This window comes from Canis lupus, chromosome 16 (genome assembly GCF_011100685.1).
Source record: "Canis lupus familiaris isolate Mischka breed German Shepherd chromosome 16, alternate assembly UU_Cfam_GSD_1.0, whole genome shotgun sequence".
Classification (NCBI taxonomy): Eukaryota; Metazoa; Chordata; class Mammalia; order Carnivora; family Canidae; genus Canis; species Canis lupus.
The window spans coordinates 15,891,452-15,916,692 of NC_049237.1; the positions used below are offsets into that span (position 1 = coordinate 15,891,452).

General features: G+C 60.5%; 1 protein-coding gene across 9 annotated transcripts in view; it reads left to right on the forward strand.

Annotated features, from left to right (window-relative positions):
* AGAP3 (ArfGAP with GTPase domain, ankyrin repeat and PH domain 3) overlaps nucleotides 1-25,241 on the forward strand; it is a 56,499-nt gene that overhangs the window by 28,155 nt on the left and 3,103 nt on the right. For 4 of the 9 annotated variants that reach the window (XM_038559733.1, XM_038559731.1, XM_038559735.1 and 1 more), the window contains 12 exons: nucleotides 421-479; nucleotides 703-790; nucleotides 978-1,063; nucleotides 1,208-1,349; nucleotides 1,798-1,932; nucleotides 2,062-2,189; nucleotides 3,788-3,946; nucleotides 7,439-7,531; nucleotides 12,161-12,265; nucleotides 18,276-18,444; nucleotides 22,146-22,259; nucleotides 23,996-24,133. In XM_038559733.1, the coding sequence (XP_038415661.1) occupies nucleotides 1,328-1,349; nucleotides 1,798-1,932; nucleotides 2,062-2,189; nucleotides 3,788-3,946; nucleotides 7,439-7,531; nucleotides 12,161-12,265; nucleotides 18,276-18,444; nucleotides 22,146-22,259; nucleotides 23,996-24,133 (1,063 nt within the window). In that variant the 5' untranslated portion in view covers nucleotides 421-479; nucleotides 703-790; nucleotides 978-1,063; nucleotides 1,208-1,327. Of the gene's footprint in view, nucleotides 1-420; nucleotides 480-702; nucleotides 791-977; nucleotides 1,064-1,207; nucleotides 1,350-1,797; nucleotides 1,933-2,061; nucleotides 2,190-3,787; nucleotides 3,947-6,341; nucleotides 7,334-7,438; nucleotides 7,532-12,160; nucleotides 12,266-18,275; nucleotides 18,445-22,145; nucleotides 22,260-23,995; nucleotides 24,134-25,241 lie in introns of those variants that run through there. The other 5 variants (XM_038559738.1, XM_038559736.1, XM_038559732.1 and 2 more) reach the window with 4 other exon arrangements.

The window sequence follows — 25,241 nt, forward strand, 5'->3', positions numbered from 1 at the left end:
GTAGGAGGCTGTTCCCCTTGCCTAGCTGCCAGGTGCCCAGCCCCGCTCGGTGAGCTGAGAGCTACAGGAGAGGCCTCTCACCTGGGCCTGGGGTCTGGCCCTGGTGGGAACTACTTAGCTCACTGGAGCAGTAAGAAGAGGAGGGTCGCAGGGCCAGGCCGGGAGAACTGGCTGGGCCCGCAGCTCTCAGAGTCCTCTCCCTGAGGACTATCATCGTTCCAGTTGTCTCGGGAAGAATTTTCCTGCTGCTCTCTAGGGAGTTAGGTGTGAGGGTTGGGGTCCCATCGGGACTGCACTGTTTTCTGGCCTTGGCTGAGGAAGGGGCAGCGTAGGAGACAGCTGGTGGCGGACAGCACAGGTGTGTGTGCACGTGCGCGCAAGTGCCACCTCGATCCTGACGGGTGGCCTTCTCTCCTGCAGACTCCTTTGTGAACAGCCAGGAGTGGACGCTGAGCCGCTCGGTTCCGGAGCTTAAAGTGGTGAGTGTGACCTGGGGGAGCCTCAGGCAGTCCTGGGGCTGGGCGGGTGTGGGCCAGAGCCACAGGCCCAGGCCTCGTTTCCCCCTGCCTCTCTGGTCTTGGCCTCTCTCTGAGGCCCCTCGCTTCTGTTCAGCCTTCTTGTCTGGTCCTTAGCTCGGGCCCTCCTTCCTGTCACCTCTTTCCTCTTGGCCTGACCACTGCTCTCACCCCTCCTCTCCCACAGGGCATTGTGGGCAACCTGTCTAGCGGGAAGTCGGCTCTGGTGCACCGCTATCTGACAGGGACCTATGTCCAGGAGGAGTCCCCCGAAGGTGAGCACCATGGGCTCACTGGCCACTCTGCCCCCCTTGATCCCTGTGCTGTGGTCAGTGAAGGGGAGCTGGAGCCCCCTGTCCTCCCAAGTCCTTCTGTCTCTGTTGGTAGCCATGCATTCCAGAACTGCCCGGCCTCGTCCGTGGTCTGTCCCAGCTTGGGGCCTGATTGTGCGCTCTGTCCTAGGGGGTCGGTTTAAGAAGGAGATTGTGGTGGATGGCCAGAGTTACCTGCTGCTGATCCGAGATGAAGGAGGCCCCCCTGAGCTCCAGGTGATGCTCCTGCCCCCGCCCCGGCCCCTGACACCCCCTTTCCCCAAGGATCTGGCTGACGCCTGGCAAAGTTGTGTGTGCGCGGAGGGGTGTGGAGCTTGCCTGCGAACGAGTGAGGGTGGTAACCCTGCCCGGTCCCCCTAGTTTGCCGCCTGGGTGGACGCGGTGGTGTTCGTGTTCAGCCTGGAGGATGAAATCAGCTTCCAGACGGTGTACAACTACTTCCTGCGGCTCTGCAGCTTCCGGAACGCCAGCGAGGTGCCCATGGTGTTGGTGGGCACGCAGGGTGAGCGGGGTGCAAGGGGACCGATGCGGGGGTGGGGGATGTTGTGGGGGAGGGGTGCAGGGAGAAAGCCCCGTGCTCTCCCTTCTCGGGGCTAAGGAGCCCCAGCGGGGGACACCACCTCCTTGCTGCGTCCGTCTGTTGGTCTGTCCGTCTGTCGGTTTGTCCGCCCTGGATTCCGCCCCCACCCCTCCCCCGTTAAAGCCTCCCTCCTGCCAGTAATGACCACATCCACGTCTTCTGTGGTGAATAAACGGCGGATGGGGGGGTGGGGGCGGGCTCACTGCTGCTCTGAGCTGGAGCGAGGCCTGGACCTTGGTGGCTCGAGCTCTGCGTCGCCCACGCACCTGCAGACCCAGTGCATCCTTCTGCCCTGGTCCGTGGTCGGAGGTCAGCGGTGGCACCACTTCTCCGCAGGCTGAATAAACTCCCGCCCTCCCGCCTCCCACAGACGCCATCAGTGCCGCGAACCCCCGAGTGATCGATGACAGCAGAGCCCGCAAGCTCTCCACGGACTTGAAGCGCTGCACCTACTACGAGACATGCGCGACCTACGGGCTCAACGTGGAGCGTGTCTTCCAGGACGGTAACTCGGGCGTGGGGCGGGCAGGCCCCCCACGGCGGGGTCCAGAGGCTCTGTGGCCCATGGGCCGTGCGCCCCGGAGGGCGGCTCTCTTCTCCCCAGGGGGCTAACTGACTCTGCTGTCCCCTGCAGTGGCCCAGAAGGTAGTGGCTCTGCGGAAGAAGCAGCAGCTGGCCATCGGGCCCTGCAAGTCACTGCCCAACTCCCCCAGCCACTCGGCCGTGTCCGCCGCCTCCATCCCGGCTGTGCACATCAACCAGGTGCGGCCAGCCTCCCCGCCTCCCACTCGTGTCCTGTCTGTCTGCCTGCCTGCCTGTGTGTCCCCACCCTGTCCACTCTCCCGCCTTGTGACTGGTTTGAAAGCGCTGGCTTGAGTTTCCTGTTGCCTGCACGACTGGCCTGGCCTCATCTGTGCCCATCGTGACCACCTCCCTGCCAGTCCCCATCCCTGCGGCCACTCCTCCTGCCCTGCAGCTACCGCAGCTGAGGCAGCCCAAAGGCTTGCTGGGTCTGTGTTCTCGGAACTTGGAGCTGCCCTGGGGACTGTCCCCGTGGAACCACACTCGGGAGGCACTGAAGGGTTCTCTCAGGCCTGCTCGCTTCTCACCTGCAGGCCCCACGGGGGGGCAGTGGCCTTCGTGCCATGTGGGGTCTCAGGGGTGTCCTGAGCCAGGTCCTGCTGGGGTTCATCCTGTAGTAATCACTGGGATGGCTGCCCATTTCCCATTTACTGCTGATTGGTTTTTGGTCCTTGCCATTTGGGCCGGTACTTTCTGTGGGACTCTTTCCCCAGTCCGTGCCCTGCTCTGCAGAAAGCCCTGCGTTGTCGCAGATGCACTGCCCTGAGTGGTTGAGCCGAGCCTCCACTCCGGCCAAGGGCTCTTGTCTTGAAGTGCCGCCCTGTGCTACCAGCTTTCTGGCGACAGCCCGGTTGCTTTATCCAGAGGCCCCTTGTTTAGTGCTTTAGAGACATCGGGGAGGGGGGTTCCCGGGGAGCAGCCTCACAGGGGAAAGAGAAAGAACTAGGTCTGTCTTGTTAGCTCAGAGCCATCGCACCCCAGCCCGCAGATTGTGGGGCACAGACTTCCTGGCTCTGTGTGCAGGCCCTGTGCCAGATGGCTCTGACTGTCAAGGGGGCAGTGGTTTGGGCATTTTGCTCTTCTTGTGCAGGTGAGGATTCGAGGGGGCTCTCAGGGCAGGACGTGTTCTCTGCTTAGTGAGCACCTTCCGGGCAGTGAGGGGCAGGCTTGTTGTGTGTGCTGTATGTGTTTCCCTGAGTCCTGAAGCAGCCGCTGCCCTTTGCTTCCTCCATCCGTGATCCTTCCGTCTCTTCCCGTCTTTCTTCCTTTCCAACCTCTGCCCCTTACCTGCGGCTTCCTCCCATAGCAGTCTTCACTCTGTTCTGCTCTCTGTCTTGGCCCTCCCTGAACCCCGCCCCCATCACACACACCATCCAGAGGCCGACCTCAGCCTCCCCTGTGCCCTCTGCCCCACCCAGGCCTCCTGCAACTTCAGCCTAGGTCACTGACCTGGGGGTTCATCCACGGTGACCCGCCACCTCGTGCCAGACCCACCTGTGAGGCAGGGCTCCACAGTTTCTTCAATGTCAGCCCCTGTCCCTTCCTCTGGCCCACTAGCGGTGCCTCTGATCAGCTCACTGGCAGGCACAGAACACCCCTACTAGGGCCCAAGTGGGACTGCCCAGCACGGCGCTGGCTAGATCCTGCTGGCCTCCAGGCCGTGCTGCCCTCCCTCCTCTACTGCCCCGTGAGCCCCAGGCCAAGTCCCTGGCCCCCATCTGCCGCCTGCCCCTGCGCCCCGCTCCAGAGCAGCCCTCAGCAGCCCTCTCTGTCCTTAGGCCACGAATGGCGGCAGCAGCGCCTTCAGCGACTACTCCTCCTCAGTCCCCTCCACCCCCAGCGTCAGCCAGCGGGAGCTGCGCATCGAGACCGTGGCGGCCTCCTCCACCCCCACACCTGTCCGCAAGCAGTCCAAGCGGCGCTCCAACATCTTCACGGTATGTGCCCTGCGCCCTGCCCTCCCACCTGCCCGGCTGCCCGTACTGGCCAGGCAGGGCGCGGCCCCCAGCCCCGCAGCCAGGAGGGAACAGGCGAGAGCCACAGACACTGGGCCACGGGCAGCCCGAGTCAGGAAGATGCCGCCCGCACAGACACACACAGCTTCTGCAGGCTCCTCACCGGTGCCCTCACGCACACCCAGACTCTTCTAGACGGTCCCTCTGAGTGCACAGGGGGCCACCCTCAGCATATGCACATAGACCCTCCTGCCTCTGCTGCGTACATGCATACGTTCCCTCGTCTCCCTGACCCGTAGGGCTGACCTCTTGGCCGGCTTGAAGGATTTTTGGCCACATCTGCTCTAACTCCCCTGATGCCCTCACGTCCACAGTTGTGGAGCAAGGCCCCCAAGGCTACAGGAAGGGTTCTCTGGTCGATCTAGGGCTGGGGTTCAGCCTCCTTGTCTGCATCCCACTCTTTTTCCATGGCCTGACACTTCCCACCCACGGCTCACCGGGTCCCCCAGGGGCTTAGACATCTTTCCCTGGGTCTCGTCCCCTGCTCCTAGTCTATGCCTCGGGCCCCGGACAGGCTGGTCCTCTGCCCTGCTCACAGACCTCACTCAGGGACCCTGCGTGCCTTCTGCTGCTGGGGGCCTGGGCCCGCGACTCTTAGGTGCCCCCCCCCTCCCGTCTGCTGCCTGTCCATACCCCACATCCGAGGCACAGGGCCCGCCCCACACTCTCACCTTCCAGCTGGGACTCGGCTGGGCTGTCCTGGGAGTCTTGGGTCAGATGGAGGTGGGCGAGCCGCCCGTGTGGATTCTCAGGAGATCACTCGGTACTTGTGCATCAGTCCGCGCGCCTCTTTCTGAGCATCAGGGCTCGGCTCTCAGCCCGGTCCTGTGTCCAGCTGGCCCAGCAGGCCCTGCCTGGCTCTCAGGAGCCCCGCCCAGACAGAGCCAGCGCCCCCAGGCCTTGTTCATTCATTCTCGCCTCTGCCTGCCCAGCACACCGCTGCCCAGCCCACCCACTTCCGTCCACCCCGTGCCTGCCGCGCACCCCCTCCTCATTCGTGCTGACCTCCCCCTGCTGCTGACAGCTGCTGCCGTGCATTGCACTCCCCCAGCCCTGACCCTGCCTAGCCCTGATGCCTCTTGTTTCTGTTTGTGCTCACCGAGACACACTCAGCCCCGGGCTGCCTGCCTGTGCCCACGCCCGCTGCGGCGGTGGCTGCAGAGCCCCTGGGTGCCTGTGTTTGCAGTGACCGCCGTCCGCGTCCCGGCACCTGCTCTCCGACCTCCCGCTCTGGTCACCCACTCCCTCAGCACCATTCTGAACCTCCCACATCTTCTGCTGCTAGGCCTGCTGCCCTCTGTCCGCCGTCCATGCCCGGCTCCCGGCCTCCTCGCCGCAGCCGTTCGTGCTCCCTGCCCTGTGCTCCTGCTGCCTGCTCCGCTGTGCTGCCTCCGCCTGTCATCCTTGTCGTGCGCACGGCACAGCCTCCCCCTCCTTTCCTGGGCCCTTCCTCTCTCTCCATCCTCACTGTGGCCACCTTATTTTTTCTTTTCGTTGTTTCCATGGTGACCTCACTTGCGCCATTGTCCACGAGGAGGCCTCGAGACACGCCCATCTCTAGGAGTGCATCTCGGGACCTCCCCCTCCCATCACCACTGTCCAGGCCACCTCCTCGCCCTCATCCCCCTCCCCGGCAGAGCCACGCCTGCATGGGGCTGGTGTCCTCGTGACCCACCCTCTGGATGTGGCCACCGATGTCCCCAGTCTCCCCCGTGACTTCATGTGCTCATTTTGTTGCCAGTCTTGCCCTGGTTCCCATTCTGGGGGACTGCCCCCTCTGGGCTCCCAGGGATCCTCTGGTGGTTGCTGCGGGCGGGGGGGGGTCTCTTGGCTCAGCAGCCTGGCCGGGGCAGGCTGTACCCCACTCCCCCCAACCAGCTTTTTGGTCCGGGGACCTGGTGGCAGCAGTCCCATCCACCTTCCTTCTCCCTGGGCCGAAGGGGCAGAGGCTGTGGCACCCGGGAGAGGCCTCGGGCAGGTGCCGATGGTGGAGCTGTGGGCAGTGGCCTGTGACCTGGTTCTTCCTCCTCCCCTGCCTGTGCGCCCCCACCTGCACTTGTAGTCCTGTGTCCTTGGCTCCTGGCAGCCTGGGAGAACGGGAAGGGATGGGGGCCCCGGCCGCCCAGTGGCGAACATTCCCTGATGAGCTGGACTGCCCAGCGGCCTCTGCCGCCACCGCCTCCTCCTCGTCCTCCTCCTCTTCATCCCGCTGCTGCCTCTCCCCAGGCACCTGGGTCTCTGCCCTCACCAGTGCTGACCAACTCGTGCGGGGCTTAAGTATAACTTGCCAAAATCTTTATTCTTTCGATATTTGCAGATATGTGCCACTGTTTCCAACTTTTCATCAACAAAAAGGCCTTTCCAACTCCTTCCAAATTAGAAGACCAGGTGGTGACACACAGCACCTCTGGACATTCTCCCCTGTGCGGGGCCGGAGGCGGGCCGGGCCCTGGGACTGCTCTCAGATGAGAAGCGGCCGCCGTGCTCCCCACTCCAGAGACCCACAGGAACCTTTGTAACTAACCCCCACCCCCAGGGAAGGCTAGGAACGCTGGAGCCCACGGCTGGGGGCTGCCCCGGGGACCAGGCCCGGCTGGACGCACTGCGCCAGGCTCGCTGCATGGAGAAGAAGGGAGCTCGGCCCCACGCCCGGCGCCAGGCCAGCGCAACGAGGCCCAGAGGGGCGGGGGCGTCCGAGCGCCCGCCCTGGCCCAGCTGCTCCTGGGGGGAGCTTTCCTGCCCCTCCCCTCCTCTGCTCCTTCCTGCATGGACTTCTGCTGTTCCTGCTCCGCCCGGATGCCACAGCCACCGCCGCGCGCTTGCCTTTCCCCTTCTTGGCCTCCCCATTTCCTAGGATCCGCGCTGGGGCGGGCTCTGCCCCAGGAGCCTGGCAGGGGCGCAGGGCCTCTTCTGGCCTCTCTCCTCTCTCTCTCCATCCACTGTGCCCCTCGGGCCTCGCCGACCGTGCTCGGTGCAACGTGCCGTGTGGTGTCTGTACGGCAGACGGGCCGCTGCCCGCTTACTTCTGGACTTCGCTCTCCCCGGTTATCATGCCCTGTGCTCCCCGCCATCCCTCGGCCCCACCGTCCACCTCTCCTCGCCCCTTCCCTTCTCTTATGCCCCAGCCCCCTGGGCTGCGCGCTCCTCGCGCCCTTGGGATTCCGTGTCCTTGCTCTTTTGTAAGGGGCGGGCCTGGCTCAGTGCCCCGTGCTGCTCTGTATGGTGCCGTGTGTAAGAATAAACCCATTGGAATACTCGTGGTCTCAGTTCTTCCCGGTCCCGCCGCCCCGGCCCTGCCCCAGCGCTAGGGTCTGCTCAGGAGGAGGGAGGCGGGGAGGGCAGGGGAGTCCAGGTGGGCAGCTGTCCCCCTTGGGCCCTGGGCCCTTTTAACACGCCTCTTCTTTTCTCTTGCAGTCTCGAAAGGGTGCCGACCTGGACAGAGACAAGAAAGCCGCTGACTGCAAGGTGGACAGTATCGGGAGTGGTCGGGCCATCCCCATCAAACAGGTCAGTGCCCCTATCCCCCTGTGGCCAGAGGAGTGGGAATGAGGGCTGAGGCCCAGGCCGCACCTCTGGGGGGTGGCCTGAGAGGCGAGCACACCCCCCCATCCCCGACCCCCCCCCCCCCCCCCCCCCCCATTGCCAGGCATTTTAACTGCAGAGAGGTCTTCCTGCTGAGGACAGTAGCCCCTTGCTGGAGCAGCCCTTCCGTGGCTGTGCTGGGGCCTCCTCGCTGCCACCAGGGGGCAGCAGAGAGCCACCTGCCATCCTCAGCCTCCCACGGAGCCCCAGGAGTTGGGTGGCCCTGCCCACCTGGGCCGGTCCCAGAAAAGGAACTCACGGAGAGTGCCCAGAGGGGATGGTCAGGGCTGCTCCTGCCGGGGTCACTGGTGCAGTCTTCTCCACAGGAGCCTCCGTTCCCTGGGAAAGAACAGCTGAGTGGAGCTGTCCCCTCCTGGGCACCTCCTCTCTGGGTCACTGCCTGGCAGGGCTGGGCCTCCAGAAGCCTGGATCTTCTCAGACCCCCGAGTGGGTCCCGGTGCCTGAAAAAGACCTCGGGCGCTGCGGGGCATCCTTGTGCGGAGGTGGTGGTGTGCTGGGCAGGGCCATAGAGCTGCCGAGCTGGGGGGGGACTGGGGGGGCAGAGCCAGGAGGTGTCTCTGGAGCCCAGGCAAACACCTGCTGGCTGCTGTGCTCATGAGGATGGGGCGGTGGCTTGGCGGTCAGGACTGGGCTCGGCTCAGACCTTCTTGGGTGGTTAGACATGCCATGTCTGTAGGATCTGTGTTGTCTGTCAGGTTTTGATTGAAGAGGAGACTGGGTGGCTGGGCCGCCAGAGCTTGACCAGGCCGGAGCCCTGTGGTGAAGGTTTGACCCTCCAGGCTGGGTCTTCTGGGGCCTGTGGGCAGGTTGGCAGAATAACTATGTCAGAGTGGGATTCTGACCCCATGGCGAAGGTCCACTCAGAATGGAGAGCCCCGAAAGGGTGTCGGGGCCCAGAGTGCGGGTGGGGACCCTGTATGTTGCTCTGTGGCCTGTGTCTGCTTCTGCCCTCCCCTGGAATGTCATTACAGGATGCCTGGCGGAGACAGCTCTAGCCGGATCCCCTCCGGGGAAGCCAGGGGAAGCGGCTGGGATGGAAGTGGCAGTGGTGTCTCCTTGCCTGTCTGTGGTGTGGGTCTGGGTGCAGAATCCGACCCCACAAACCTGTTGATGGTGAAATTGCATTCTCTGGGACTGTGCAAACCAGGGGCTCCTTGGGGGCCTCTCACCAGGCGACATGCCTGTGTCTCACAGAGGCCCGTCACTCTGCTTTGGGGGCAGGTGCTTTCTGAGCCTGATGCAACCACATAAACATTTAAGAAATAAAAGAACCCTTGCTCCAGGCCCCTTACTTTGAGACTAGCGTAGCCCCAAATGCCTCCTTCCTGTTCAGGGTGCAGGCTGGTGTGTCTGGTTCCCCGAATCCCCTATGTGGAGGGGAGGGAGAGCTGTAGGATGGGCTGTGAACTTGCATCTGGGGCTCCAGTCCAGCCAGGGGTCAGCTAGGTCGCCTGTCTGGTATAGGCCTCCAAACCTCAGGGACCCTCTGTCGGAGCAGAGCCTGCCAGGAAGGAACCTGGGCGAACTCTAGTGCTACCACAGGGTCACGCAGGGCAATCAGGGTGTGCGTGCGTGGAGGTGGGGGCTAGCCACGCTCTGCTTTCTGGGGGCCCGGTGGTGCCTCCCCCAGCCTCCAGCTGCCCAGGGCCAGTGTGGCCCCCTTCCCACTCTCATGTCCCAGGCTCCCCATCCCATTCCTTCCCCCTCCCCCCCACTCCTGCTGGGAGTGGAGATTGCATTTCAGTTGCCATTTGCATTCCCAATCAATCCGGACTCCGCAATTAAGCCGGCTGGCGGAGCTGGGAGGGAGGCGGCGGCGGAACGGGTCCTCTGGGGGCTGTCGCCTCCGCACCGCTCCCATTCCGCCCCAGATTGCTTCCTGCTCCGCCGTGCGCAGCCGGCCGGCCAGGGAGGGGAGCAGGAACCCCTGTAGATCGTCTCCCTCCTTAGAAGGCAAGGATGTGAGAGGGAACGGGAGGTACCCACCTCCTGGGTAGGCAGGCCTGTAGCCTGCCCGGCCTTTAACACTGCTTCTGTGTTGGGCGGGGGCTGGCAGGTGAGAGGCAGGTGAGGCAGGCTGGGGGGCACGAGTGGGCAGCAGGTCGAGTCCCCGGCCAGCTGTGCTCGCTTTGCTCGCTTCGTCCTTCCATGCCTGCAGTCCTCCCACACCCTTGCTGACTGTGCTCACTGAGCTCATTATCACTAGGCCACAGCGGCTCCCTGCTGTGGATCAGGCCCAGGTGAAGGAGGGGCCAGAGTGCTGGCTAGGAAAGGGCCTCCCTGCTAGGTGGCCCCCTCCGCATTCTGACTCCTGATCCCCCTGATCCCCTGTGGGAGGCCGCACTCCCTACCTGCCGAGAAACTGAGGCCCAGGGGGATCCCTGGGTGGCTCAGCAGTTTGGCGCCTGCCTTCGGCCCAGAGCGCGATCCTGGAGTCCCGGGATCGAGTCCCACATCAGGCTCCCTGCATGGAGCCTGCTGCTCCCTCTGCCTGTGTCTCTGCCTCTCTCTCTCTCTCTGTACTCTTATGAATAAATAAATAAAATCTTAAAAGAAAAGAAAAGAAACTGAGGCCCAGGCAGCTAAAGCCACTTGTTTGATGTTGAAGGCTAGTTGGTGGCAGAAGCAGGAGCAGAGCCTGGCTCCCCTTTGCCGTGACCGGAGCTGGGACTGGACCCAGGAGGGCAGGGATCAGGTGGGAAGGGTTTGAGAACAGAGGAATCCCCTCCGAAGGCCAAGGGGTGTGCAGGAGGGGTTGATGAGCCTCAGGTGAGCGACCCGGCAGCCTCCGCCCAGCCCTTCCCAATGGCTCAGTGTGAGCCTGGGGGCCACCTTCTCCAGAATCTGACCCTTGGTCCTGAGGGGTGTTGTCTGCAGTCAGGGCAGAGGGAGCAGCTGTATTCTTGCTTCGTTCCTGCCCAGAAGCAGATCACCGAGGCTCCTTCGCAAACTACAGGCAGGGGTCCAACTGCTTTCTGGACTGTTCCAGCCACACAGTCTAGTGACGTTCCCATCAGTTCCACTTGTCTTGAGTTGCTCCTCGTGAGGATAGAGTCTCTCACGCTGATAGGGACCGGGTCTCAGGGTTTGTCCTCGGGCGGCCCGGGACTCCCAACTCGATCTCGTGTGACTGCACCTCCATGTCACCTGTCGTGTGACAACAGTATCTGTCACTTGGGGGCAGCAGGAAGAGTGAGATGGAGAAAGGGAGGCATGGTAGCGAGGATGTGAAACATCTGTCTTAAGGTGGGAGACTCTCGGCTCCATCTTGGACCCTACGGGGTAGATGAGGCAGGAGGTCCTGATTGCCTGCTTGGCTCAACTCCTCCCCTGAGGACCAAGCCTTCTCTTCGGAAGAACATGGAGAACCTGCACCCTTGGGCCACAGGACCTTAGCCAGTGCTGTTTCCTCACCCTCAAATCTCTTAATCTCTGTTCTCCTTGTCTTCGGGCAGGGCCCTCCATTCCTCGAAGAGAAGCCACCCCAAAGCCATGACTTTGTGGCTTTAGGTCAGGGTTCAAGTCGTCAGGTCCCTTTTGGTGGTCGCTGGGGTGGCCTCTGGGGCCTCGTCTGCTCTCTCCTGGCCTCTGCCAACCCTGACTCCTCCCTGCTCCAGCCCCTACCTGGGTGGCTCTCCTGGGGGAGCTGTGTCTGGCGGGGCTAGAGGGAAAGCTGCCTCTTCACCCCCTCCTGTGTTGGTAGGGGGCTTCCAGGGGTGATGCCAGTCTTGAGGAGCTGCCACTGGGATCTGAGTGGCACTTTGTCCTCTCCCCGACCCCATCCTGTCCTCAGCCATTCTCCCATGCTGTCTGTCATTTCGTGGGGAGAGCCAGAGGTGGGCGAGGGTGTCTTCAGGGATGTCCTTAGAGGAAGGCCAAGGCCATCCTTGGGTCTGCCCTGCCCTGTAGCCTTCTCACTGTGGCCCGCTCCCCTTTCAGCATCTCTGATGGCCGCGGTCGACTGGCTTCTCCCCCTGTGCCCCACCACCAGACATTGGCTGAGGGTTTGCTGTGTCCCAACCATTGGCACAGTGTTGAGCATGTGTCCGTGAACAAAACACACGAACGGCCTTGCTCTCAAGGAGTGCATGTGCATCCCTCTGGTCCTCTCACCTCCAGGCTGAGTGTCTCACACGCACGGGGATTGGGTTGCTGAGCTCTGGGACTCTGCACTGCCTGCCCTGGGGAGTCTGAGGCATTCTGGGGGTGGTTAAGGGATTTTGGCCCTGGTCACCCACCCTTGGAGACCTATGGGCAGGAGTGTCCCTGCCCGGAGGCCACCCAAACCCCGGGCTCCTGGTGCTGACCTGGCTGCACGGCCCAGGGTTGGGGGAGCTCCAGGTTGCTAGAGGACGGTCAGGGAGGGCCGAGCTCTGTGGAAGAGCCCGTCCGACCGTCGGCTTCAGTCCCTTCTAGATGAGCAGAGTGGCCGCAGAGGACAGGGATGGAGGTGTTACCTAGCGTCACTGGGACCTCTCGGGGCCTGTCATGTATGGGGCTGGCACCCGTCTCTGATCCAGCCTCTGTCCTCAGGGCATCCTGCTGAAGCGGAGTGGCAAATCTCTGAACAAGGAGTGGAAGAAGAAGTACGTGACGCTCTGTGACAATGGGCTCCTCACCTACCACCCCAGTCTGCACGTGAGTCTGGGCAGGGCAGGGCCAGAGGAGGAGGAGCAGGGGTAGGGGGGTGCTGACCTGGGACTGTGGGCAGGCTGACCTCTGCGAGTGCACATGGACTGTCCCTTAAAGGACCCCCGTGTGGTGGCTTGTGGCTCAGGAACCGCAAGACCTGGGCCTAGGCTAAGCACTCAACCGTGAGACTCTGAGCGGTGGCTGAACCCTTTGGAGAAGACCCCCCCAGGGGTGGTTGCTGCTGGGCTAGGCTGCTGTGTGCAGTCAGGTCCTCCATCTCCACCCCACTTGTTGAAAGAGCTGGATTGGGCCCTTTCATGTGGAATTGCTGAAGTTGGGGGTGCCGGGGGGTGCCAACCAGTTGTCTTTAGGGGAGCCGCATCAGCGGGGGATATCTGGGTTCCTGGGCCTGGGGTGATGGAGAGCCAGAGGGCAGTTCATCTGGGGCTGCTGAGAATGGCATGGGGGCTCCTGGGAAGGGGAGCGTGGGGCAGTGGTGGTAGGTGGAGGGGTTCAGAGGGTGTGTGGCCTCTGTCCCCGTGGGTGAGGGTGCACTGATTATAGAGTGGCCCTTGTGGCAGTTCCCCCACCCTTCCTGCCTCCCCCTCCCCTCACTGCGTGGCTCCAGCACACAGCTGTCACCAGAATCCATCTCTGTCACCGCCCCACTGTGGGGCTAATGAGTTCTCCTGTGAAGCCCCTCCAGCACAGCACGTGGGCCGGCCCCACCCCCGGCCCAGAAGCCCAGGGCCTGCCTCAGAAGGTCCTTTGCCTGCCTCTGAATCTGCACAGTGTCAGGGAGGCCTGCCCCATGAGGTGCTGGGGTCCACGGTTCCAGCCAAGACCCGGTCCTTAGGGCACCGCCCCTGACAGCCCTGCTGAGAAAACACACCGAGACCTGGCTTGGGATGAGCCGGCAGGCGTCTGCATGGTCAGGACAGAACCCAGCCTTGCCCTCCTGGGTTTCTCCCCATCTGGTTCCTCAGGCGCCAACCCTCACCCTTAACTCAGGCCACCACAAGTCACAGTGTTCCCTCCTAGCGTCTTGTCCTCCACAGGGCGGGAGCTGGTGTTAGGCTGTGGGGGCGCTGAGGAGGGCCCATACCCGGCGACCTTGGCGCAAGTCCAGAGCCACCTGGTCCTGCTGCTGAGTCAGTAAGAGAGAGCAGCAAGGCTACCAGCCAGAGCACCAGCACCACGGCTCAGGTGTCTCAGAAAGTCACGGGGCATCTTGCCCGTACAGGGCCTCTGCACTAGGAGGTTGGGAGAACCACTGTACTTCTCAGCTAAGAGGGGCCACCATGCCCATTCAGATGCCAGCCTGGTACCTCTGAGCTCCCAGCTGGTTGTACCCATCCCCTTTACCCCAGGCAGGATGTGCTGGGTCTCCTCCGGCAGCGTCTTGCCAGTGCATCTGGGAACTGGCCTGTCCGAAGCATCCCAGGCTCCCCTACCCGTGTGGGGGTGGCCTTGGCTTCCCCCCATTGATGCATTCTTACCTGTTCTTTCTGCTTTATGCAGCTCTGGCTGTGCGGTGTCTCCTTTGCTTGTCTCCATGCTTCAGACAACGGAGGAAGCCCAGTGTGGAGGAAAGGTGACAGTAAAGGGTCTCAGCACATGGAGGAGTGTTCAATGGTTATGTTGGGTTTGAGGAAAGAAGGAAAGGAAGAAAAGGTTCCTGGAGGGAACTGCTGCTTTTACGCTCAACAGTCTAGAAAGCAGAAGCTTGGTGGGGTCTTGTCTGTTGCATCATCAGAGTCACCCAGCCAGTGGCTGAGCTGTTACCTGGACCTGTGACTTTGACGTTACCCAGATTTTTCCGCACCATGCTCAGACCTCCTGCCTTTGGGCCTAGCTGAGAAAGTGACTGGAGAGTTAACATCCAGGCAGTTGTTGCCTAGACAGGAGGACGGAGGGAACTGACGGGTACCCCTGCCTGGGCCAGGCTGGGTGTCTGAGTGTCCCAGAGGCTCCTCCAGCGCCATGCTCGTTGGACTGTGTTGTGCGCTTTGGTGCGTTCAGGAGCCTGGGACAGGGTCTGGGTGGCGGCAGCTTCCAGGCCTGTCCTTGCTTTCTTGCAGGGTGAGTCTAAGAGGCAGGTGGCTCTGCTGGCCTGTCCCCTGCCAGGCCTCCTCTTGTCTTGTGGGCTGCAGGACCTTGTGAAGAGGTTCAGTGAAGGGCTTCTCTGAGACCCAAGGTGCCCTGTCAGCTTTTCACCTGCTGTCCATTGGTTCTGGAATCAAAGTATAGGTCTTCTTCTGTACCTTCCCAGGAGGGGCTGGTAAACGCAGGTAGCAGCGGTGTTGCCCTGTGGATGCTTCTTTTCCCTCTCGGAAGATGCAGATCAGGTCCAAACAGTGTGGGAGCAGGAGCGGGAGTGGTGCAGGTAGGAGCGAAGGCCAGAACGGGGCCAGAACGGGGGTGTTGTGTGCTGCTGCACCAGCAGGGCTTGAGTTTACTGCTAGCGAAGGCTGTCTGCCCCTCTTGCATCCTGACTCCTCTGGACTCCATCCTACTGCAGCAGCAGCTGCACTCATGTGTGCTTCCTGACCTGCCTCCATCCCCCCTTCCCCATCTCCCCACCTCCCCACTGCTGCCAGCAGGGACCTCACCCCACCCTGGGGAGCCACCTGGCTTCTTGGGAGGTTCCCTCCTGCCCGGCAGCCGTGCAGAGGAAGGGCCGTCCATAGCCCCAGAGGTGCACACACTACTCATGGCCCGTCTGCCGCCACCGTGGGGACCGCTCCCTCCTGCCACCTAGAGGGCAGGGGTGTCCGTGAGTCACCTAGTGCCTGGAGGCTGGGCACTGCTGGGCTCATGGAGGAAGGGCTGGTGGGCAGGCCTCAAGCCTTCCACCCCATCCTCGCCTGGCCCAAGAGAGCCCGCCACAGCCTCCCCCATTTTGCAGCCAGCGGAGCCATTCACACAATCACCTTCTGTTAATTCTATCTGCAACATCAATTAAATTGTTTGTAGAAACTAATTGAATGTGGCTTAATCACACATCTTAATAGCTTTCCACGCTCTGAACTCGTTGTTAATTCCAGTAATAAAACGAGATGAGAACGCTGGCTGGGTAATTAGCGAGGAGGCTGGGGAAGAAATTGCTGTTTGATGGCGGGTAATAAAGGCAGCCGTGGTGACCGCTCTCCTGAGCAGCCGCTGCCACCGCCACCGCCGAGCTCCCCGTTCTGCTGACGGAGGGAAACGCTGTTGCTCTGCCCCCGATGTCCTCGTCCCTGCTGCCGCTCCTTGCGTTCCGCAGCATGCTGTCCTTGTGCCAGGCTCTGTCTCCCACCTTGACTCCAGAGCTGGCCTGGCACAGCGTATGGAGCAGGGTGCTATGGGTGCTGGCCTGCACCGCACGGGGGCACCTGTCCTGTGTGGTCGGAGTGGCCAGTCCCCCGACATCGGTTCTGGCTACTTGGCCCCGGAGTCCCTCCGTGCAACTGTTGTTCTTGGCACGGGGTCAGCCTGGGCATCCCAGGACTGCCACGGGGCTTGAACTGTGCAGCTGCTGTGACCTCCTTGTGAACTAGAGCAGCCCGAGCCCCTCCCCCAGGAGAGGGACTGCAGCTGTGCCTTCGGCCCAGCCAGCTGTTGACAGTTGTTTGGAACAGCCAATCCAAGATGTGACTGTGTGCAGGGACCTGGGACGGGTGCATACCGAGGCGAGTCAGTGGGATGTTGGGCTCGGACTAAGGAGGGCTTGAGACTCAGGCTGATGCTGGATGCCGGGCTGAGAGCAAGACCACAGGGCCAGCAGGGACTGAGTTTGCTGGGGGCTGATGGATTGAGGGCACACTGTCTCTGTCTCCCAGGTTTGTGCCTCTCTGAGCCACCAGGGCAAGGGCCTGGGGTCAGGGCCCTGACAGCATGGAGCAGAATGGGGCTGAGAGCTTGTCATAGGGCTCCTCCCTTGGGTGGAGGTGGTTCCTCTTGACTTCTCCGATGTCATTCTGTGGTTCTGACACGTGAAGCAAACACGCTCAGAGCAGGGTGTGCCTAAGGCCCGGCACCTGGCTCCGTGCCTCCCAGGGGACTAGGTGGTGGGGGGGGGGGGGGGCGGGTGAGGGGGCTGTAGACATAGCCCAGAGCTGCATGGAAGGGAGTTTTTTCATGGGCACACGCTAGTGGGGGCCACTCCTCCTCTGTGCCTGATGAGGCCCCTCTGTCCTGAAGGGCCCTGTGCCTGCGGAGGTGTCGGAGCCACTTGGAGTATAAGGTAGCCACGGGCCTGGTGGGGCCTCGTGACAGTGGGACTTGGCTGGTGAGGTCAGCATGCTATCATCAATGGCGTCCTTTCGTCCCTGCCATGAGTCTTTTCCCCTCATGACCTGCAGCCTGATGACCGGAGTGCAGGAGGGGGCCTGGCATTGCATGCTGTCTCCTCATTTTCGCTCCTATTCTTAACTGGAAACTTACATGTTCTCTTAGCTCCTTGGGGCCAGATGACCCCTTTCTGCTTGATGTTCTCTTGGTCATTCCCAGAGTGAGGGCCAGCCTTAAACTTGCTCCTTCAAGCTGGCCAACATTCCCCACCTGTTCTCTCAAGCAGAGGACACTGCCCCTTTTCCCTGAAGCTAAAGGGTGAGAAGGTAGGAGAGCTGCTGGGTGACATCCCGAAGTGGGTGAAGGTACGGGGGCTGCGGGCTCTTGCGGACATGGAGACAGGGCCTCAAGGAAGCTCTCTTGGGAGGAGAGCAGGTCAGAGTCTCCTCAGCGGAATTCCATTCCAAGTTCAGCTGGCACCACCCACCCAGATCCTGTTCTCCAGAGGAGTTTTGACCACATTTTATCAGGGACGCTAGCTGGGAACTGCTGAGGAACTTACCAGTGACAGAAGCGAGGAAATGGGTCAGCCATGCGGAAGGCGCCAGCAGAAGCAGTGGGGGGCCTTGGTTGGGCTCAGGGTTAAAGCCCGAAGCTCTTAAGGGGAGGGGGCAGCCTCTGCTCTGTGGTCCCCAAGTTGCCACTCCACCGTGGGACTCCCAGGCCAGAATCAAGACGGCAGGAACGGCGGGGGCCCAGGTGCTGAGCGGCCCCCACGCTTGGGATCCCCACCCAGTCGTCCATGTCTGGGGCCCTCTGGGTGCTGACTTGAAGTCAGGATGCATTCCTGGGCTGAGGAAGTCTACCTTCAGGGCACAGCCTCCGCAACCTGCAGAGCCTGGGCTGGAGTCTGGTTCTGCTACCTTTCGATTTGTGCCCTTGGGCAGAGAAACCTTTGCAAGCCTCTGTCCTACTACTGTAAAGTGGCTCTGGTGACGCCCAGTCCCGGGAAGGTGAACTGTGATCCGCACCTGCAGTGTCCCGAGCACGGGCAGCTGATGGTGTGATGGTAATGGTTATTTTGCTGACTGGATGCCCGCTGCTCTCTGTGGAACCATGGACCCTTCTCTGTACTAAGTCAGAACAGCAAAAAGCATCAAAGGCTCCTTTTAAACTGTTTAGCAGATCCTTACCATCGTCGGGCACTGTTGTCAGGATGGAGGACTGTTCGAGGCTTGAAGGATTCCCCGTGCCCCAGTGGTGGTGGTGGAAGCTTCTGAAACCACGGCCGAGGTACTCGGTGACTAGGCCACCCATGGCCTGGGGCTGCCCCACCGTCTGCGTCCTTTGGAATATGTCAGTTCCTCTTCTGGCCATGTGGGCCTTCTCTTCCTGGCTCCCATCTCGGCTGTGTACTTGCCCTCCCTCGTGGTGCCTCCTGAGCCGTCCTTCCTAAAGGAGCCCTGTGCCTCGGGGCTGGGCTTCACACACCCCCCACCTCTGCCGATGGTGTCCCCCCACCCCACCCCTGCTGTGTCTTGCCCAGTAGATTGGGTGTCATCCACACATGGAGATATTCTGTGAGCTTCACCGTCTGGTTTTTTAAAATTTGGGCTTTCCCTCTCCTTCTGTTTCTTCCAGCACAGGGGGAGAGATCTAGGAGTTGGTTGGTCAGTGTCAAAGTGCAGCCAGAGAGTGACCTGCCCTAATGAATGTTCGTCTGTTTTATCCGCATGGCCCTCAGGATTACATGCAGAACATCCATGGCAAGGAGATTGACCTGCTGCGGACCACAGTGAAAGTGCCAGGGAAGCGCCTGCCCCGAGCCACACCTGCCACAGCCCCTGGCACCAGCCCCCGGGCCAATGGACTGGCCTTGGATCGGAGTAACACACAGCTGGGTGGGGGCACAGGTGAGGTGGCTGCTGGGGGCAGGGTGGTGGGGGTGCGTGGAGAGCCTTGCTTCCTCACTCTGCAAGATTGGGGAGTGTGGCTGTGGAGGCCTGAAAAGGTAGGCGCTGTGGGGCTTTGCTCTTTCTCAGCCTGGGTCCTCAGGGCTCCTGTCATGTTTGCCACCCAGAGTCATGCTTCAAGATGAGGTCAGCCAAATGCATTTGCCAAACTGCTGCCCTCGTGGGAGTTGGTAAAGGTAGCAGCCAGTATACAGCCTGGTGGGTGATTTGAAGATCGAGATAGGGCCAGACAGCCTCATGCTGACAGGTGCTGTTAGTGGTCCTTGGGCCAGGGCAGGTGATGGTGGGAACAGGGCCTCTAGCACACATAGCCAGCATCTCAAGCAGGTGTGCTGTGTGGGGAGGGAGGGAGCCAGAAGGGGTTCACTTCGCAAATGTTCTAGGGTCTGCAGCGAGAGGTAGGGTCTTTGCTCAGAGAGGAATGAGTTTAGAGAGGAGCTAGAAGCCAGGTAGGCTCTCCCACAGGCTTAGCTGTGTGGAAAAAAGAGCTAGAGCCCGAGAGGGTGTGAATCTGGGGTGCACTGGTTTCTCCTTGACCGGTTCTTACCTTTTCAGATGATACTATGAGTCCAGGTGAATAATACTTACGTTCCTTTCTGTTCCTGGCTCGCCCTGCCTTGCTGGGCCTCTGAGGCTCCAAAGCCACATTGCTGTCCCTCCCACACCTAGTCCCCTTGCCCCAGATCTGCCTTAGCTTCTGGACCCTTATTCCCAAGACTTCAGTATCCCCGATGCTGTTCTAGGTGATTGGCTCTCCTTTTCCCTGGGTGCAGAAACAGCTGCTTAAGAAACTGTCCAGCCCCCTAGGGACTGCAACTGTGTCCCTGCCCTAGGGACTGGCTCTTAGTCCAGGGGTGCTGCCTTTCCCAGAGGCCATGTGGGACCAGGGGCACTTGTGCTTATCATAGTAATAGGCTGCTGAGGACATTCAGTGCACAGGGGCCTGGGTACTAAGTCCTTGGAATGGATGGAGCAGGCCCCTGGAGAACTGCCCCCGTCAAAGTGCTGATAGGACCCGCATTGAGCAGCTCTGGGTTCAGAGAAGAGGTCAGACAATGGCCTCCTGAGCATGCTCTTTGCTGGAGGCAAGGAGCACTTGGCACCCCTACTCTGTGGCATTTGTTCAGTCCCCGCTGACCAGTCTGGAGGCGCTGGGAGAGACATGGGAGGAGCTGCCCTCTGCTGACAGAGGTGGCCAGATGCAGTAGATCTACTCTATGTCAAGCCCATTTGGAGCTCTGTCAAGTTGAGATTATCATCCCCACTTTATGGATGAGGAAACCAATGCTCAGCGAGATTGAATAACTAGTCTGTAAAATTCCACAGTAAGTGGGGCTTTGAGAGTGGGGCTTTGAACCTAGAACTGTGCCTGACTTGAAAAGCCATGTTTTATCCTCTGAGCCACCTCAGCTCAGAGAGAAGATCTTGAATTGTGCAGAGGGTTTCAGTGGATTTAGGGAAATAAGGAGGGTAATGAGAAAGGCATCCACCCGTCTCGGGGCCGGGATGGGGGTGCTCTAGGGAGGGGTTGAATGGCAAAAACAGGCCCTGCGCCTTCCTCAGTGCTCTGCCTAGAGAGCTGGGTCAGGGCTGCTGGGGAATCACTGCCAGGCATGGGCAGGGGGCTGGGGCTCAGCCAGGGCCCCGAGCAATCCCAGAGCTGCATGCACACAGGGAGAGGAGCAGCCTCTGATCTGGCATGGGGTTTCTTGTTTCCTATCCAAGGAGGAAGGAGGGGATGAGCCTTTCCTTGAAGTCAGGTAGCAAGACTGTGCTTTTTCCCCAAAGAGGCAGAGAAACAGTAACAAGCTCTGTCCTGTCATAATCCTGGGCCATCAGAGCCTTCCCCAGGGAGGGGGGCAGAGGTGCACATGGAGAAGAGACACACAACACCCACAGACACTTGCCCACGGCCCCAGAACACATGGACGGGCATTTACCCGAGCCCGTGTCCCCTCCACCGCACGCTGACACCGACCTCATGCACACTCACACATGTCTCCCGCTCACCGGGCGATGTTAACATCTCATTATCTTTGTTACTGTAATTACATTATCCGCTGCTTTATGCAGAATTATCCTCCGAGGACTAATTGATGGCTCCATGTTTAATTCATTAATCATTAGCATCAAATTCGACAATTACAGTGCACACTGATTGTGGGATTGCAGGCGTAATGAGGGGAGAATTAACAAAGAAAAGGGAAAGCACTTTCCCTCCCTTGGGGTTTTGAGTTGGGGGTCTTGGGGAGGAAGTTGGGCCTGTGAGGTCTTTGGGTGGGGCTCAGGTCGAGGCAGGGATGAGATTTAGAACCCATGAGGGCACGGAAGCAGGAGAGGCGTGGGGAGAAGCAGGGTCTCTGGGAATTTAGGGAATTGCATCTGCCGCCCTAAAGGTCTCCTGCCAGGGAGCCGAGGGTACCCTGAGAAAGGCCAGGTTTGCAGAGACCCCGATAGGCCCGAGCAGGGGTGGGGTGGGGCGGGACTCTGCAGAGGAAGTATCAGCATGTGGCCTTGAGGGACTGGAAATGGGGCAGCCTGGCTGGCAGTGTTGGCACCACACGTATATTCATAAGCACTTACTGTGTGTCTGGTCCTGCCTTGGGTGTTATGATGAATACAAGAGAAACACAAAACTTGCCTTCCACCTTTCTGCATCAGATTGTCCTCCGAGCGTTAGGGATGTCTGGCCTGTTTCTTTACCTTCTAGGGGCTTCAGCTCAGAGCTTCCATCCCTAGGCTTCCAGAAATTCCATCCCTGTCCTCCCAGGACTGGTTAGAGGCTGAGTTTGTCACCTGCTCTGTTGCACTTGGTCCAGCTCCAGGCCCTATCTCTGCCTCCCTTACTAACCTCCCATACCTGGCCAACTCTTCCGCTCTCGGTTCAGACCTCGCCACTGGCCTACCTGTTCTCAGACTTCCCACCACTGCCGCCTTCTAGCCTCAGTCCCTGTCCTTAGGTGGACTGAGGTGACAGGGCAGCAGAGGCCCTGTGGCTGCCCCATGGGCTCCCTGTTAGTGAATCCAGTGCTTAGAGGGTGCTGAGGGCACAGGGGCCCGGCCGCTTCCACTGCCAGGCCCTGGCACTCCTGGAGCCTTTCGTTCCCCTTGGCTCTGCCATTCTTCCCTGATGGGAAACGAAAGATTAATTTTCTCCAGCCCAACAGGATAATTACTAATACTAATTAGACATAATTACTTGAATCTGATACACTTATTTCTCGTCAGAATAGCACCAAAGCTGAGGCAAAGCAAATGGCATATGTGGACTTAGAATGTGTGGTGTAGGGGCCTGATCTGGAGGGAGACGGGGCTGAGAATGATGGCCAGACAAGCGCTATGGTGACAGGGGTGTCAGGACTGTGTGCCCCCCTCTTCTGGCTCACAGCAAGGGGATGAGGTGTCCACTCTCTTCATGGAGAGGAGTGTGAGGTGTGGGACCAGCTGCTTCCTGGGGGGTGGGGGGCCGGGCAAGGCCTCTCGGTCTCCAGTAAGCCTGGCTGGTACCTGGTAAATGCCTCGTTTTTGGTCAGTATTCTGCTAGAATTTCTCAAGTTCTGCCTGCAGCCTTATCTTCAGGAAAATCTGTGTAGCCCTTCCCCAGCCTCCCTTCCCAGTCTGACCCTTCCCCCCACCCCCAGGTGCCCCCTACTCGGCCAGCAACCCGGCCTGGGCTGGCCCTCGCCCTGAGGGCCTGCACCAGCGCTCCTGCTCCGTTTCCAGCGCCGACCAGTGGAGTGATGCCCTGCCCCCAGGTACGCAGGACCCCATAAGCAGAGGAGGGCAGCCAGGGAGCAACCGCAGCCTGGGTGCCGAGGGGAGGGGCCCAGCAGAGCTTGCTGCAAGGCGAGGCCAGTGCGGGGGGGGGTCTAGAAGTGGAGGAGGGGCTCTCTGTATCCCTGCTCCAGCAACCAGGGGCGGAGGCTTCCTGGCCCTCAAGCCCTTTGCTGCCCCCAGGCCCTGCCAGTGGCTGGCTGGCTGGTGCCAGAGACCTTCCCTCTGCAGCTTCTCTGCCCACCCGCCGCCTGCTGTCCCTAGGCAGTGCTGGTGGCGGCTCCCGCATCCCCATCAGCCCCCTGCGCAGCCAGCTCATCAGCCTCACCGCGGGGGGGACAGGGAAGCGGCTGAGCAGGGAGGTCGGAGGCTGGGGGCTTTACACACGTTTTGAAGGCGGCAACTTGCCTGCCATGGAGGGGGTGGTCCTAGAGATAGGATCCAGGATCCAGAAGGTAGTCCTCGGCTCCTGCCCCCACCTGGCCCGGCCTGCCTGAGGCTCCATCCTGTCTAGCTGGTCAAAAGTCTACCTTTCCTCCCCCATCCCACCGTCCTCCCACTATCCTGGGCTCTTCATTTTCTCCCCCTTTCATCCATTTTTGTGCCCAGCTCACATCTCAGCTCCTCCTTCCCCTTATTACGTCTCCCTGCCCCTTCAGTGAGCACTGCCACACGTGTGTACACAGACACACACACATACTCTCCCCGCTCCCCCCTACTCTCACTGGTACCCTAGCCATTTGTACCCTAACTTTTCGTACCCTAACCGTACCCTAACCGTTAGGGTCAGCAGTTCTGCAGGCTAAAAGAGAGGTGGGCACAGCCCCGCCCTCCTTTCCTAGGTCAGGGCTCCAGGGTGCTCCCTGGCCTCTCAGGCACACCTGCTCCTCCCACTTTGCCTCCAGCTGGGGGCAGTAGTGCCAGGGCCCCCCCACCCCCAGGCCTGTAAACTTCCTGAATTGCCTCCCCAAACCCTTCACAGGCTCTCACCCCTCAGAAGCACTCACCCCCAGTCTGAACTCTGACAGCTCGAAGGAACTGGGTGCTCCCAGCACAGGGAATCTCCCCACCTCCTGATCCAAGTCCCAGCCTCCCCAGGGGGGTGAAAGGGTGACTGGAGGGCTTGAGAAGGGGAGCTGAGGGCGCTTCCCAGAGCCACTGTCCTGACGGGCCAGGCCGCCTGGCCTCGGTGGGGCCCCTGTGTAGAGTCTGGAAGGAGGAAGGCAGGCAGGGAGGGAGCGTGTCTGCCTCTAATGAAGTTTGACATTTAGTGGTGAGCGCCGGGCGGGGTGTGGGAGACGGAGCTTGATTAGCGCGCTCTAATTGACAGTAATTAGGCAGCTCCCTGATTGTTTCTAATTCTGCTATTAATTGTGAGGAGCGGGGAGTGTGATTGAGGATAAATTTGGTGCGGAGCTGCTGGGGCTTCAGCTCCCTGTGAGTTCCCTGGGCCGCCTTCCGCCCCTCCGGGCTGACGATTCCTCCCTGCCTTCATCCTGCGCTGCTGCCCAAGTTCCCTGCATTCTCCTGTCCTCACCTTCTTCTCCATCCAGGGCTGGGGAAGCTTTGGGGTTGGGACTGGCTGCGCAGACCCTGTCCCCGGGTGGTCCGGCTGCTGGGCAGGGTGGAGCTCCCAGCTGCACTAGGCAGGTCTTGTACTCTGCACCCCCCCCCACCCTCCCCTCTTCCCACACTTTTCCACCTCTCCCCTCACCAGCCAGTGGCCCAGCTGAGGTGCTCAGTTCCAGCCCCAAGCTGGAGCCTCCCCCATCTCCCCACTCCAACCGGAAGAAGCACCGGAGGAAAAAGAGCACCGGGACCCCCCGACCAGACGGCCCCAGCAGTGCTGCTGAAGGTTAGGGGGACCTACAGGGAAATGGGCACAGGAGGTGGGCTGTGGGATTCGGGGGCAGTACCCTCAACACCATTTTTTTTTCCATTTTAGAGTTAAGTACCTTGTGATAATTAGCAATAACCACAGTTTCACTTCCTTTGGTAATGTAGACCTAGTATCTTAGGAAAGCTCTTTCTTCTGCGTAATTTAAACCCTTTCTACTAAAATGTGAGCTTCTCTTTTATTCCTTATAGAAGGTAAAACACAGCAGGCGGCTACTCTAGTAGCTCTTCCAAGGCTTGTGGGCAGGACCTATGTTTTCTGTATCTCTTGTATCACCCATTGAGTTTAATGAGTGCTGGGCATATAGTAGGTGCTTAATACGTGTGTAGTAATTGGCTGAGTCTCTCCTTACTCATCATTAAACTAAGGAATTCCAGCTCCTCAAACATTTTTCCATAGGGCCTTTATCATAACCTGTGTTGATCATAGCACTTGTCCTCTGATTGTCTCCAAAGTTATCTTCAAAATGTTCCTCCTCTCAGTGGTTGGAGCCTCTTTGCTCCCAGACAAATTTCTTCTGCTGATGGCATAGGGTCTCACTTGTGCTCCGACTGCCAGGGGTAGGGATGTGGGCAGGAGGGCAGAGATCACCTCTGGGGAGGAGCTACCTTCCCCAGCCTACCTGCAGTGTAGTGATGCTTAGCATTCATGGCATGGGGTCCACTGTGCCAGGGAACTGAGCCCCTACGAGTGAGTGATCATGACTGTGTGGCTCAGGGGCGGTGCTGGAAGGTGAGGTGGGATGGTGGAGCCCGGGGGAAAGAAGGAGTACCAGCACTCTTCTAGGAGGTGGTTCCCATGGAGGGTGCCTGTAGAGTAGGACCCACGCCTCAGGCCTCTGCCTCTAGCCCAGCGCTGGGCCTCCCCACAGGTACCGGAGTTCTCTCTGCAGCCCCCGCCACACATTCCCGCTGCTTGTTAGGAATCGTTCACCCATAGGGTAGTGACCACTGGCAGAGAGGTTCGTGGAGCTGTGTTCCATTGGCCTAGGGGAGCAGAGCTTGGAGGAGCTTCACCACATTGTTTGGGGCCACAGTCCAGCCAGCAGTGTTTGTCACTGGAGCTG